Genomic DNA, 13,465 nt, shown 5'->3' with positions numbered 1-13,465 from the left:
GAAGAATAAGTTTGATATGAAAAGACTTAAAATGCTACCATTTCAATCCTTGCAAAGGAAAGAAAAAAAATGAAAAATTGACTTCATTTGGAGCATCCCTAAATAGATCTTCTCCCTAGCCAAGGATACCTGCATTATTCTCATAATTTGATCAATGTACATTACAGAGGCAAATCTCCGTGGCTTTTGTATGCAAACAATACATTTTAATCTATGAAGAACAACATAGCTTCATTATAAGCAATCTTCCTGAAAGTGCAACATGTACTAAGGTGCAGCTATAAGACAAGGCTAAACCTGGATTAGGTATGATATGGATGGTCCACATTACCTAATACCTTAGAAAATAATATCAGCAAGCATGACAATTCAAATATAAAAAGCAATATTCAATACAAGATCATACAAAATTCCAAGTGTTTTGACGTCAAAGATATAGAAAAGTCATAAGCAATAAAACGAATGGGCTAACCTGCTTGGATTCTAGTTTCTGATTCAATTTTCAGAGTGGGATCCGGGAAGTAAGAGCAACAGAACACAGAAGTCCACACACGACACTTCAGGGAGGAAGCACTACCAATGGTTGATAGGTTGGTACAGGAAAGACTCGAGAGTATGCCACACATAAACAAGGCTTCCTTTTCATTTTTGTTTTTCAATTATAAGCCCTTCTATTTTTTTTCTTTAACAAGAGACAAAAACTTTCATTGAAGACATGAAAAGAGACTAATGCTCTCAAAGATACAAACTCTCCACAAGGGAGTGAAAACTTGAACGTAAAGGAACATAAAAAGAACCAAAAGGATAAAAGATGCAGAAAATAGCTTCCACAACGAGAAACACTAAGCGAATTGAACAAAAGTTACAATAGAGAGAGCCTAAATGATCAAATCAACACAAAAGATCACACTCTGAAAACTAAACCAAAGACGATACTTGAGTACCAAAAGCCTTGAAAAAAACAGAAAGACTCAAAGATTTGAACCCCAACAACCAAAACAAAAGGCCAACGAGGAGAAAAGCAGGACTACCTCCCCCTCCCCCTCCCCCTCCCCCAAACATGAAGCAAGAACTACTGAACCCATACCGCAAACGCAATATAGCAATCAAACTTTAAACAACAAATGCCTTGGGAATTGAATGGAGAAATTTCACACATCTCAAGACCACAAGCCTCAATAAGAGAAGCAAATTTCTTAGGTACTGATGAAGGAAGACAATGAGGAATCTCTGTCACTTTCTTGAAATAATGATACTAAATCATCACCAAAAGAATCTTTTGTAACAGTATCATCAACAATAGTTTCCATAAGCTTAAAGCAGATACCAAACTACTTAACTAACTTAAGATGCAGCATCACAATCATAAACATAATGTGAGAGAAGGAGAAGTAGTGGAATCTTTGAAAAATGAAATACTTGTTCAGTGAAAACACCATCATAATCTAATATAATAAAATCTTGTTGACTACAAATCTAAGAAACATCTTTCTTGGCGGAAAGAGCCAAAATGCTAGAAACATTTTTCTTCAATACAATTTGGACTCGAAGTATTATCCTGGTGATGGGAGGAATTGAAGAATTATAGAACTTTCTTCAAGTGTCGTACTAGGGATTAGTTGCAATAAAATCAATAATGAAGAGGTTAGTTCGTGATTTTAATCCAACCTCCATAAACTTTGATGAATGTTGGTTTACTATGTTTGCTAAGGTCCCATTTTTTAATCTTCAAATGGAAATGACCAATATTTGACCAACGACTCAATGGATCAAGGCCAACTAACAGAATAGTATGATCCAATTGAAGTAAAGTTTTATCATCCATAAAAGGTAGACTTCAATGCCTTTCTAAATATCTTTTCAATCATCATGCACAGTGAATCGAGAAACCACCAACAAAGAATTCCAGTTTAAATTAGCAACTTCTTTATCTTCCACACCAAGAAAGAGGATTGGGAGATGGAGGGCTTTGGACAAAACAAATCAACAATCAATGGAGAAGGAGGAGGAGGGTTGAATGAATTCACAATGTTCACGAAGGAATTAGAGTTGCATTTCAAAGTTTGAGAATCCTTCATGCCAAGCTTCTTAAATTTCATGATCTAATCTCTCAACATATCCCAATAAGTAAGTCAACCCCACTTTATAAAGCCACAAAGAATACTAATCACCTTCCTTCCACCAGATATTGGCCATACAATGCAATCGACAATTGCTCTTGAAGAAAACCAATGCAGTCGACAACCCCACTTTATAAAACCACAAATTTTTTGCCTCACTTAGAGAGGCAAACAAGCGGAACAATGGCATCTAGAATGCCTACACATTATTCCTCACCATTGGTTAATGTTAAAATTGGTTGATGATAAACTTACATGCCATATTACTCAATGAATTGATTGTTGGTATTTATATAAGGGGAAACAATTATCAAAGAGAAGAAAACTTGAAATTTCAACCGTCTTGGAACTTATTGAGACATTAGCAACTTTATTCTTTCATATAACCTTTTCCCTCCTCTAAACTTCTGTCAATTCACTAAGTACTAAGTCATGTAAGTTTATTATAGGCCAATTTAACATTCATCAACAATGAGGTCATGTATTTCAATCAGTGGACTTAATTCTCATCAAATTTCTCCCTAGTCCAGAACAGGAATTCTGCACACTTCAAATCCAAGAGAAAACCTATTTATTTTCCATCCTCGAGAATGAAGGAATGCACAAAATTTTCATACTCCATAATTGTTCAATAATATTTATCAGCACAACACCAACAGGGAGTCATACACTTCCAAATGTCATATCACTCAATTCAACGTCAAGTTGAGCGAATGCACTCTCAAGGATAAATCTAACCTCGAGTGTTAAATCAAGTTTCAATCAAAACAAAACAAAATTTAGAAAACTGAACGTTCAATCCTTATGGCATTAAAGAAACAAATCATTCCATAGATGTAACTTGCGACATACGGAGAGGTTTATATACAAAGCCCTATAAATATGAGATAGAGAAAATTAAATATGCATCTTTAGTAGGTTGTGTACGTCTTAAAGGATGAATTGGAGACATTAACTAGCCCAACAAAGTTACACATGATAGTTCTCAAACATGACTATCTGTGAAGATAAAGAACACAAAGCTAGATGTCGCTGCATATACAAGAAGGAAGTTTGGTTACAAGAATAGAGTGCAAACAGCTCTAGGTAAAATATGGCTAGATCAATCATTCGACATTCTAAGAGCAGGGATGAACAACGATTAGTAGCATGATCAAAGTGTTGTTGCCAAAAGAAATGGGAGGAACATGCCAGAACAAGTAAGCTCCTATATGAGTTACTACTTGAAAAGGTACATGGAATTACTCACATGCATCATACCCTTAGAATCTGAAGCTTAGTCGAAAAGGCAATCGCAACCCAGTCCGGCTGGGAAGAGGACCATTGCAGCTGCTCGATTTCTGCTCCAGCTGTATATGCAAGAATGGGATCGAGGCCACCTTCGACGGGTTGCCCCATGGACGACAAGTCCCAAATCAAGGCCTGAGAATCATCCCCGGCGGTGCAGATGTGGCAAGAACTATGCGGCGCCCAAGCAATAGCGTTGACACTAGCTTGGTGTCTCTGTAACTCGACGACGGGGAGTGTTGGGAAGCGAATGTCAAGAACGACGACCTTGGCGCTGTCCATGATAATTGTAGCCATATATCTAGGGTCCTGCTTGTTCCAGCCTAGTCGAACCAAGGGAGTGTCAGGCTCGGAGCTCTCGTAGATGATGGTAGAGTGCTCCTTGTCGCGCAAATCGAATACCCGGACAGAACCGTCGGCAGAAACGGAAGCAAATACACCAACGCCACCCCAGGCGATGTCGTAGACTTCCTTATCATGGGCGATAAGTTGCGTATCAACGGTCTCCCGCTCAATATCCCAGATGGTGCAGGTAGTATCGATACTGGAGGTTCCAATACGCTTGGGCTCGGCATCGTTCCAGTCAAAGGAGGTAAGAGGACCACAAAACTCGCTGTTCTTGTTGCCATTAAGAAGGCTCTTGAGCTCCACAGAAGAAGAGTCATCCGAGATGCGCCAAACACGGAGAAAGTCGCTGGAAGTAGCGAGAAGATCAGGGCGCTGGCACTCCTTATCGGGGATGAAGATGGTCTTGGTAGGAGGATAGGGATGCTCGAAAGAAAGATTAGGGTCAGAGCGAATCTCACCACTGGAATCATCGAGTTGGACAATCTCGACACGGTTGGGATACTGCTCGAGAAGGCTAGCAATGGCGAGGCGGTACTTCTTGTCACGACGGACGCTCCAGTTCATGGCGTAGATGTGCCATGGCGCCTCGTAGGTATAGATCTCAGACCGCTTCTGCTGCTCGTCGGAAGCATCCGGATTGGTGTCGCTGTTTGCACCCATCGGCTTCTCTCTGGAATGCGTTCTTCAATGGATGCAAGGGAAAGATCTTGTTCACAGAGGCCCGTATGAATGATCGGAACGAACAGGTCAATCCAAGATTGGACTGCGACGAACAAGGTGTTTGCGGGAACATCAAACTTTGAAAACTAAAGCTGTGCAGTAACCCTTAACAAAATTTGTATTATCCATAGTATGTTGGTACGTGGTTGGCTCGTTATCGTCTTTAGCCTCACGGTTTTAAAATGCGTCTACTAGAGAGACGTTTCCACACCCTTATAAAAAAATGTTTCGTTCCCGTCTCCACCTGATGTGAGATCTCACAATTCACCCCCTTGCCCTCGCGTCTACGAGGAAGAGATTTCCACACTCTTATAAGAAATGTTTCGTTCCTGTCTCCACCCGATGTGAGATCTCACAATCCACTCCCCTTGCCCTCGTGTTTACGAGGAAGAGGTTTTCACACCCTTATAAGAAATGTTTCGTTCCCCTCTCCACCCGACATAGGATCTCACGATTCACCCCCCTTGGCCTCGTGTCTACGAGGAAGAGGTTTCCACACCCTTATAAGGAATATTTTGTTCCCCTCTCCACCCGACATAGGATCTCACGATTCACCCCCCTTGGCCTCGTGTCTACGAGGAAGAGGTTTCCACACCCTTATAAAAAATGTTTCGTTCCCCTTTCACCCGACGTGAGATCTCACAATCCCCCCTTAACCCTGTGTCTACGAGGAAGAGGTTTCCACACACTTCTAATGAATATTTTGGTCCCCTCTCCCCTCGACGTGAGATCTCACAATCCACTCCCCTCGGACTCAACATGTCTACAAGAAAAAAGTTTCCACATTCTTATAAGTAATGTTTCATTCCCATCTCCACCCGATGTGGAATCTCACAATCCACCCCATTGGGGGCCCAACGTTCTCGTAAACACAACCTGATGTCTAACTCTAATGCCATTCGTAACACCCAAAACCTACTGTAACATAAATTGTTCATTTTGACCCGTTACATACCACCGTCACCCTCACAATTTTAAAACTCATCTTCTAACGAGATGTTTCCACACTCTTATAAAAAAATATTTCGTTCTCCTCTCTACTCGATGTGGGATCTCACAGATAGTCTCATCTCCCTCTTTTCATTGATTTCTTAAAATCTTCGTTACTTCCCATCTTCCATTACCCAATACGCTAAATTGCTCGTTTAAAACGAAATATGTAAATTAATTTGGTCAGAAGGATTTAATAGGGGAAATGCTAATGGAATTTTGAAACCCATATTAATATATTTCAATTAAATTTACAATTACTAACAATACATTAAAATTAATTATGTTAATAACGCTAAATAAATTATTATTTACTTAATTATACCCATAAATAAATTATTATTTACTTAATTATACCCATTATTCTAAAAATATTTATAATTACATAATTAATAATTTATTTTTCACTGTAATCAATTATTTTTAAACATCGTAAACAAAACCTTCAATCAAAAGCCCAAATTCGAGAGGTCTAACTTAAAAAACGAGAACTCAATTTGATGAACACAACGATTGGACTTGCAAGCAAAACTAGTGTTGGGCTTGCAAGCGCATTCGTGAATATCTCACAAAACAAAAAAAACGCTATTCGTCGGTTTAGTTTAATATTTCACGAAATATACCTAAGAATAAGATGTGTCTGATAATACGAGAATCAAATATAAACCTACTTTTGCTATGCATAAAAAATATTATCAGATCGATATATTTATTTGTTCGAAGGTATTAACTCGAGAAATTTAATATAATTAGACAGAGTTAAAAATTCACGGACTAAATAAAACTAAAATGTATAGTCCCACGACCACGTGTAAAGGGTTGGCAATATTTATTATATCTTTATCTTTGTTCGAGTTTAATAATTACGAGATAGAAATTTAAAATTTTAATATTTTAAGATAAGGTACGTGACAAATATAAATATAATTTAACGTAAAAATAATGTTTATAAATAATAAAAATCATAATTATTATTATTTTGGAAAGCGGTTAGATGCTTTTATCTTTGAAGCTTAAATAATTATTATACTTTTTTTTTTGTCGTTTAAGAATAATTACTTTGAGAAACATTAAATTAATTTGGCGAAAATAAAAAACGACACTTTATGACATTTAAAACAAGAGAAATTATTAAATTTAATCCAAAATTAATGTAAAAAAGGAATCATGAGGTTGTGAGATGCCTTGATTCGTTGACTTTGACCAAAAAATAACTTTATTTTCTATTTATGAACCATTTAAATATAATAAAAAATGGCTGTTTTATTTTTATTTTTATAAGTTGAATATTTAATTTCATATTTGTATATAAGGAATATTCAAGTATTTATTTATTTTTATTCACTTTAATAGCTTTTGTTTTTTCAACCTTCGGGTTATAAAACATTAATTTTAAACTATACATACATATTAATAACAATACTAAATATTTTTATTATTATATTAAAATTTTCTTTACTGAACAAAAATATAACCGTTCAAACCCATTACTAGTAGATATTGTATCACCGTTGGTCTCGTAGTTATAAAACATGTCTATTCCGGAGTTGTTTTTACAACTTTATAAAAAATGATTATTTTATTATTTAATCAAGGTGAAATTTTACTAAAAAAAAAAAATGATGTCATAAGACTAACTTGATAATTAATGATAATAATTAACTAAGTCAATTTTTTGCTCTATTATTTTAAAAGGATTGATTACTCGTTTTTTTATTTTTATTTTATCAGATTATTTAATATTTTAAACTGTAAATTATTGATGCGACTATTCTTATTAAATTAATCGAAAAACTTAGAAGAGTTAATTTGTACGTTGACTTTTAAAATTTGGATAACGATTTCGTTCTTAGTTCCATATTTATAAAATTTACCATTATTTTCTATATTTTTCCTATGGTTTTTACATTTTTTTTAAAATAATTATTTAAATTTGTAATTTTTTTTTTAAACAAGTTTTAAAAATGGATAATATAATCGAGATTTAAAAAAAAAAAAAAAAACTGGTTATTAAATATCATTTTAAATTTATATTAAATAATTATAAAATTCTTATTTATTTTGAGTGGCGGGCCGGCGGGTGGATCTGGTTAACAAATCCGGCGTCGTCAGGCAGTGCTTTGGAATGCGTACCGGTACAATCAGTAGCCAGTGTTTTTATTTTTTAATTTTTAATTTCTAAATTTATTTTAAATTTTTTTAAAATTGATAATAGCCAGACTCTCCGGTCACCCACGTGATTCATCATTTTCCGAAATTAACTTATACACGTCGCAGCGTTGACTTATTTATATAATACCGGTAGAATCAGTCATCCAATTGTTTTTTTAATTTAATCGATCATTTTCCTAAATTAACCTATCCTCATCCTCATGGCAGCGTTGACTTGGCGCCAAAATTAATCTCACGGTAACTATAAATTTACCTCTCCTTTCTCCTCTCAACAATTTTTTATTTACTGTCCTCCCAAAATCTCCCTCTTCTCCCTTTTTTTCAATTTTTTTAATTTAATTCAATTAAATATTTATTAATTTATAAAAACTACGTGGGATGAAAGTCCAGCTAATTTAGGGAATCATCATGAATTTATAATTAATTAATACTGTCTCCATTGGTTTAAGTCTTTTTGAAGAAGCCCAAAGCAAAGCCAGCCATGAGAGTTTATGCTTAAAGTGGACAATATTATATCATCACGAAGAGTCGTATTCATCTAACATGGTATCAGAGCCATGCCCTAACTTAGCCATGTCAATAGAATCCTCAAATGTCGAACAAAGAACTCCAAAAGAAAAGGAGTCGAGACTCGATTAAGAGGATACATACTTTATTCGAAGGGAGGTGTTAGATGAAAGTCCCACATCGGTTAATTTAGGGAACGATCATGAGTTTATAATTAAGGAATATTATCTCCACTGACTTGCTCAAAATGAATAATATCATACCATTGTGAAGAGTCCTAAACTAAATTTACAATTTTAATACAGTAAAATAAATTTACCATTTTACTCATAAAAAAGGCAAGTATAGAAATTATCTGCTTGATTCGACAGCCACGACCAATAATTGTACAGAAGATATTTTGCTTTTTTTTTTATTTAAAAATTTAATTTTAATAATTAAAAAAAAGATAATATTCGCATTTTTATTTCATTTTTTGTTGCATGGGAAAATAAAAAAATTAATTTTTTTTTCTTTTTAAGTGATTTTTTTTTTTATGGATTCTCCATAGCCATTACCAGCAAGATCGATTAACGCAACAGAGTTGCTGGAGATCGAGAGGAATTGAAAGCCCCACCTCACAGGAACCATTCTCAATTTAATATTCCTTTTTTTTTTTTTTATAATTTTTTTTAATTTTAAATAAATAGATTTAGAATGTTGAATCCTGTTGTTGCTTCTTCTTGTTACTCCGCTCCTCCATCTCCGGCGTCTTCCGATCCCGGATTCATCTTCCCTTCCGCCGCCGCCGCCGCCGCCGCTGCTGCGAGTAAATCTCATTATCTCAATCCTTATCCCATTTCCAATATTCGATACTACTACTGTAAGGAGCATCACGTCAATTCTTTTCGTGGATATCGTTATTTTAATTCTACTTCTTGTTTCCTCCGCCATCCCTGTTCGGGGTCTTTCGTCTGCTCATCCGTCTCTGGATTTTGTTGCTCGCTTAGTAGAACCAGAGGCGGCGACGGCAACGGAAACGGCAACGGCAACGGCGAGCGGGATAAGAAGGAGTCTTCTATGGGTTTAACGGATTTGGATTTGTCGGCTGCTCGGAAGATACCTCGACTGAATGCTGCAGTGCTTGGGGAATCTCTGGCTACAGAAGATGATAACGTCATTTTACCTAGTGATCAATTCTCTTCCCGCGCTCATGTTTCTTCCTACCTCCAGGTTCGTTTCTCTTTACTTGTTTATTTTACATCTGGATTGGATTGCTACGGTGATCATCTCCTTTTAAATTCTATTACTGTTCTTCATCAGTATTTGGAGATGTATCAAAGGTCCATTGAGGATCCTGCTGGATTTTGGTCCGATATTGCGTCTTCCGAGTTCTTTTGGAAAAAGAAATGGGATCAGCAAGTCTACTCTGAGAATCTTGATGTCCGGAAAGGGGAAATCAAGATAGAGGTGAGCCTCAATTCTGATGATCTTTGCCCTAAATCTACAAGATCACTCACATTCTTTCTTCGTTTAATACTTTCTCTATTCCGAGCAGTGGTTCAAAGGTGGAATCACCAACATTTGTTACAACTGCCTCGATAGGAATATCGAGGCTGGACTAGGGACAAAGGTTGCTCTTTACTGGGAAGGAAATGAGCCTGGTTTTGATGGCACCTTAACTTACAATGAGCTTCTACACAAAGTCTGTCAGGTTGTTACAGTCTTTAATAAATTCTATGTATTCGTTTCACTACTTCATCCTATAAGCTGTATTAGATTTCTAAAGTGATACAAACCCAGACAATTTTAATGGCTGTTTTGGTCTAACTTATGATCTTATCCGTCTGTCAAAGCTAGCAAACTTCTTGAAAGATAATGGGGTCAGAAAAGGTGATGCTGTTGTGATTTATATGCCCATGCTAATGGAGCTTCCTATTGCCATGCTTGCTTGTGCTCGAATTGGTGCTATTCATTCGGTATTCATCAACTTTACTCCTTGTCCACTTACTTGAGATTTTCTTCAATTTCATGTGTAACAATTGCTTTTCATTCAGGTTGTTTTTGCGGGGTTTTCTTCAGAATCTCTCGCCCAAAGAATCATAGATTGCAAACCAAAAGTTGTTATTACTTGCAATGCTGTTAAACGAGGTTCTAAAGTTATCCACCTTAAAGACATTGTAGATGCCGCTCTCACAGAATCAGCAGAAAATGCAGTCTCTGTAGGTAGGGAACTTTTGAAGTTGATTTTTGTTATTATAACTGTTTTCTCTATATGTGTTTGTTTGGTATTTAAGAACCCTTCTTTACCATGGCATTTCTTTTTTTAAAAACATTCAGTTTCCTGTTCGTATTCAGCTTTTTTTGTAGGCATTTGGACGACACTTTTTCCCTTTTCCATAAAGAATTTTACTCCCATTATTAAATCAATTTAAGAGAAAAAAAAAAAAAAAAGACTGTGAAGCAAGTAATAGGAAATAATAGCTTTTTTTTCCCTTTTCCATAAAGAATTTTACTGACATTATTAAATCAATTTAAGAAAAAAAAAAAAAAAGACTGAAAATTTCATGAATAATACACATTTTTAAAAGAATTGGTTGTTGTGAGCAAGAATGGAGCTGGGAACAACTGTTGTCTTTGGAGTTTTTACCTCCTTGCTTCCAAAGTGGTTAGCAGAATTTATTTTCAGAGGATTTGTGAGTTCGTGAGGATCTGTTTAGATCCTAATTCCATTGCCTGTTCACTATGCGAACATGGTTCCCTACAAAGAAAAAACCTATAAAAAAAATTGCTAGTGCGTTTGAGAGGCAAGCTAATCTTGGAGATTGGTTTACAAAAGGAGGTGAATTAGAGAGAAATTACTGGAATTGTGAGGCATCCATTCGGGGTAGGTTGTCTGATCTCCTTTGAAGCTCGGTAATAGATTATGGTCATTAGAAGTTTCATGAAACCATTCATGCAAGTTATTCATGGATGCATGTATATTTTTTTCTTTTTCTTCTAACGTGGAAACGGGCTTTCATTGAGACCCTCACGCAAGGAGAAGCCCACAAAAGAAGAAGGCCAACTACGAAAACGGTCTCCAATCAAGCAAAATTAGACCTAATAGATAATTACAAAAAAGCTTTGCAATCGAAGCCCGCAAAGAAACATTAAATGTATCCAATTTAATGGATACTTGCATTAGGGTTCCTTATGGTTACTTGATTCATTGAAAAATGTATTAGCAATTCACTTGGGAAGGAATGATAATGTGTGATGTTGGTGGAGACCATTCTTTGGGAAGTTTGGGGCAAGCGAAATCATAGCATTGTTGAGATTTGATTATGAGAATTTTTGGTGATCCAGGACTCTGAGGGAAACGTTAGGATGGTCTCAATGATTTTGGTTTTGCACCTTGGTCATCTGGAAGGATCCAATTGAAGAATTCGGTTCAGTATAGTTGAAGGTTTGAATGACTGTTTCTTATTCATAACCCATTGTCCAATGGATGAGTTATAAATCTCCGGGTTTGTATCTCATATGGTTTCACACCATCTGTGCAAAGTGGTTTTCCTGGCGAAATAATATCTTTGGTGTTTATCTTTTTTTCGAGAAGAGAAGCAAATTTCGTTGATGAATGAAGTACAGGAGTAAGAACTCCTAACACCTTGAGGTGTACTGCAAAAAATCTCTCCAATTTGAAATTAAAGAATTTAGACTATAATTAAAAAAACGAGTGTTTACATTTACACCAGTATAAAACATCAAACATCATTAAATACACAAGACTATCAAATCTTCTAAGGTGTTTATCTGCTAGATAATTGTTAGGCCCCAATTACGATTTAGTATGCTAGAAGAGGAAGGAAAGGGAATTCGCCCTCAATAAGTTAGTAAGAAGAATCAGAGTAGTGGGCGCCATGGTGATTATGCTGGGAGGGAATGTCCGCGTAGTATATATGTTAGGGAGTATAGTAACGTTTATGCATTTGGTGACTGAATTCTGTAGAGAGAGAAAGGGAGAGATTGCCAGCCCTATCTAATAGGCTGGGAGATGTTTGTATCACCTAAGGGCAATCTTTTCTCTCTGAATGTGAATACATAATAAGGAATACCTTACAATAATCTTGCTATTTCTTCCTTTTTCCTCTGTTCCTTTTAACCTCTTTAATCTCTTCCTGTAGCAACATGCCTTACCTATGAGAATGAGTCAGCGCTAAAGAGAGAATCTACTAAATGGAAGGAAGGGAGGGATATATGGTGGCAGGTTTGTATATCCTACCTCATGCTAATGAATTTTCATAAATATTGAATGCCAACTTGTGTTCAATGCCCCTTGCTTCCTATTGATATATGTATTAGCTGCATGCGATCAACATGAACATCAAAGGGTAGTTTTCTCTCTTAGTGATCTTTCTACCGAAACACTATTTTATAAGATAATGATTCTTGAACAGAATTGAATATTTGTCCTATAAACGTTTCCTGAGACATTAAAGGAATTTCTTATTAGGTATTTAATACGTGATTTTCCCAAGTTTCTTGACAGGACCTGTAAATTTGTGTTTCATTTTTTTGGGTTGCATCACTGAAACTATTTTTTTGGAGTTGTTATGATTGGTTGTAATATATGCAGGATGTTGTCCCTAAATATCCAACCACATGTACAGTGGAGTGGGTTGATGCAGAGTATCCACTTTTCCTGCTTTATACTAGTGGGAGTACTGGAAAGCCAAAGGTAAAACCTTTCCATCATTTAGAGTTCATTTTCTACTTTGCACTGGAAAATTTATAATTTAGGGGTTTTGAAGGGTGTTCTTCATACAACTGGAGGATACATGGTGTATACTGCAACAACATTCAAGTATGCATTTGATTACAAACCATCTGACGTGTACTGGTATTGTCGAAACTAAGATCAATCTCATAACCTCCTTCAACATACATCTATATTGATGGTTTCACGAAGTGTCCTTCTCCTGATTCTAGGTGTACAGCTGATTGTGGTTGGATCACTGGGCACAGCTATGTCACATACGGGCCTTTGCTCAATGGAGCTAGTGTTGTTGTCTTTGAAGGGGTAACAGATTGACAATTTCAATTTACTTTGGTCTTAATATTTTAAAAGAGAAAAATCCATAATTGGATTAATTAACTAAGGGTTTTTTGTCTTTGTAAATTCTTGGAGACCTCTGATCTTGACTGGCAAAGAGTCTTTGCCGTGGATGTCAATACTTGAAGGCCAACTGATTTAGTTCCTAAGAGACTCAAGATGTAAAACCAAAGAAATTATTAGCACGATCTCTCTTTTTTTTTTTTTTTTTTTTTTTTTTTTTTTTTTTTTTTTTTTTTTTTTTTTT

The 13,465-nt window shown here is 35.8% G+C and overlaps 2 protein-coding genes across 3 annotated transcripts in view; one reads left to right on the top strand and one right to left on the bottom strand.

Moving 5' to 3' along the window:
• Positions 1 to 1,402: 1,402 nt before the first annotated feature.
• On the bottom strand, positions 1,403 to 4,569 carry LOC111442381 (WD repeat-containing protein LWD1-like). Its single transcript, XM_023079772.1, has 2 exons — positions 3,370 to 4,569; positions 1,403 to 1,619 (listed from the first exon to the last, which is right to left on the bottom strand). The coding sequence occupies exon 1, from the start codon at positions 4,413 to 4,415 to the stop codon at positions 3,375 to 3,377; it is 1,041 nt and encodes a 346-aa protein (XP_022935540.1). The 5' UTR covers positions 4,416 to 4,569; the 3' UTR covers positions 1,403 to 1,619; positions 3,370 to 3,374.
• Positions 4,570 to 8,696: 4,127 nt separating this feature from the next.
• Positions 8,697 to 13,465, top strand: part of LOC111441952 (acetyl-coenzyme A synthetase, chloroplastic/glyoxysomal-like) — a 12,017-nt gene continuing 7,248 nt past the window's right edge. Inside the window, exons 1-10 of one of the 2 annotated variants that reach the window (XM_023079157.1) lie at positions 8,931 to 9,006; positions 9,137 to 9,356; positions 9,447 to 9,593; positions 9,682 to 9,837; positions 9,980 to 10,102; positions 10,181 to 10,349; positions 12,290 to 12,372; positions 12,742 to 12,843; positions 12,917 to 13,005; positions 13,095 to 13,185. In XM_023079157.1, coding sequence (XP_022934925.1) covers positions 9,204 to 9,356; positions 9,447 to 9,593; positions 9,682 to 9,837; positions 9,980 to 10,102; positions 10,181 to 10,349; positions 12,290 to 12,372; positions 12,742 to 12,843; positions 12,917 to 13,005; positions 13,095 to 13,185 — 1,113 coding nt within the window. In that variant the 5' untranslated portion in view covers positions 8,931 to 9,006; positions 9,137 to 9,203. Of the gene's footprint in view, positions 9,357 to 9,446; positions 9,594 to 9,681; positions 9,838 to 9,979; positions 10,103 to 10,180; positions 10,350 to 12,289; positions 12,373 to 12,741; positions 12,844 to 12,916; positions 13,006 to 13,094; positions 13,186 to 13,465 lie in introns of both variants that reach the window. The other variant, XM_023079156.1, reaches the window with a different exon arrangement.

The sequence above is a fragment of the Cucurbita moschata genome, unplaced genomic scaffold, assembly GCF_002738365.1.
Source record: "Cucurbita moschata cultivar Rifu unplaced genomic scaffold, Cmos_1.0 Cmo_Scf00004, whole genome shotgun sequence".
In the NCBI taxonomy this organism is placed as follows: Eukaryota; Viridiplantae; Streptophyta; class Magnoliopsida; order Cucurbitales; family Cucurbitaceae; genus Cucurbita; species Cucurbita moschata.
The sequence above is the reverse complement of the archived record's forward strand: the minus strand, read 5'-3'. Positions and strand labels throughout refer to the sequence as shown.

Excerpts from the sequence above, each read along its gene's own strand:
- LOC111442381 (XM_023079772.1), bottom strand. The coding sequence starts at position 4,415 with ATGGGTGCAAACAGCGACACCAATCCGGATGCTTCCGACGAGCAGCAG.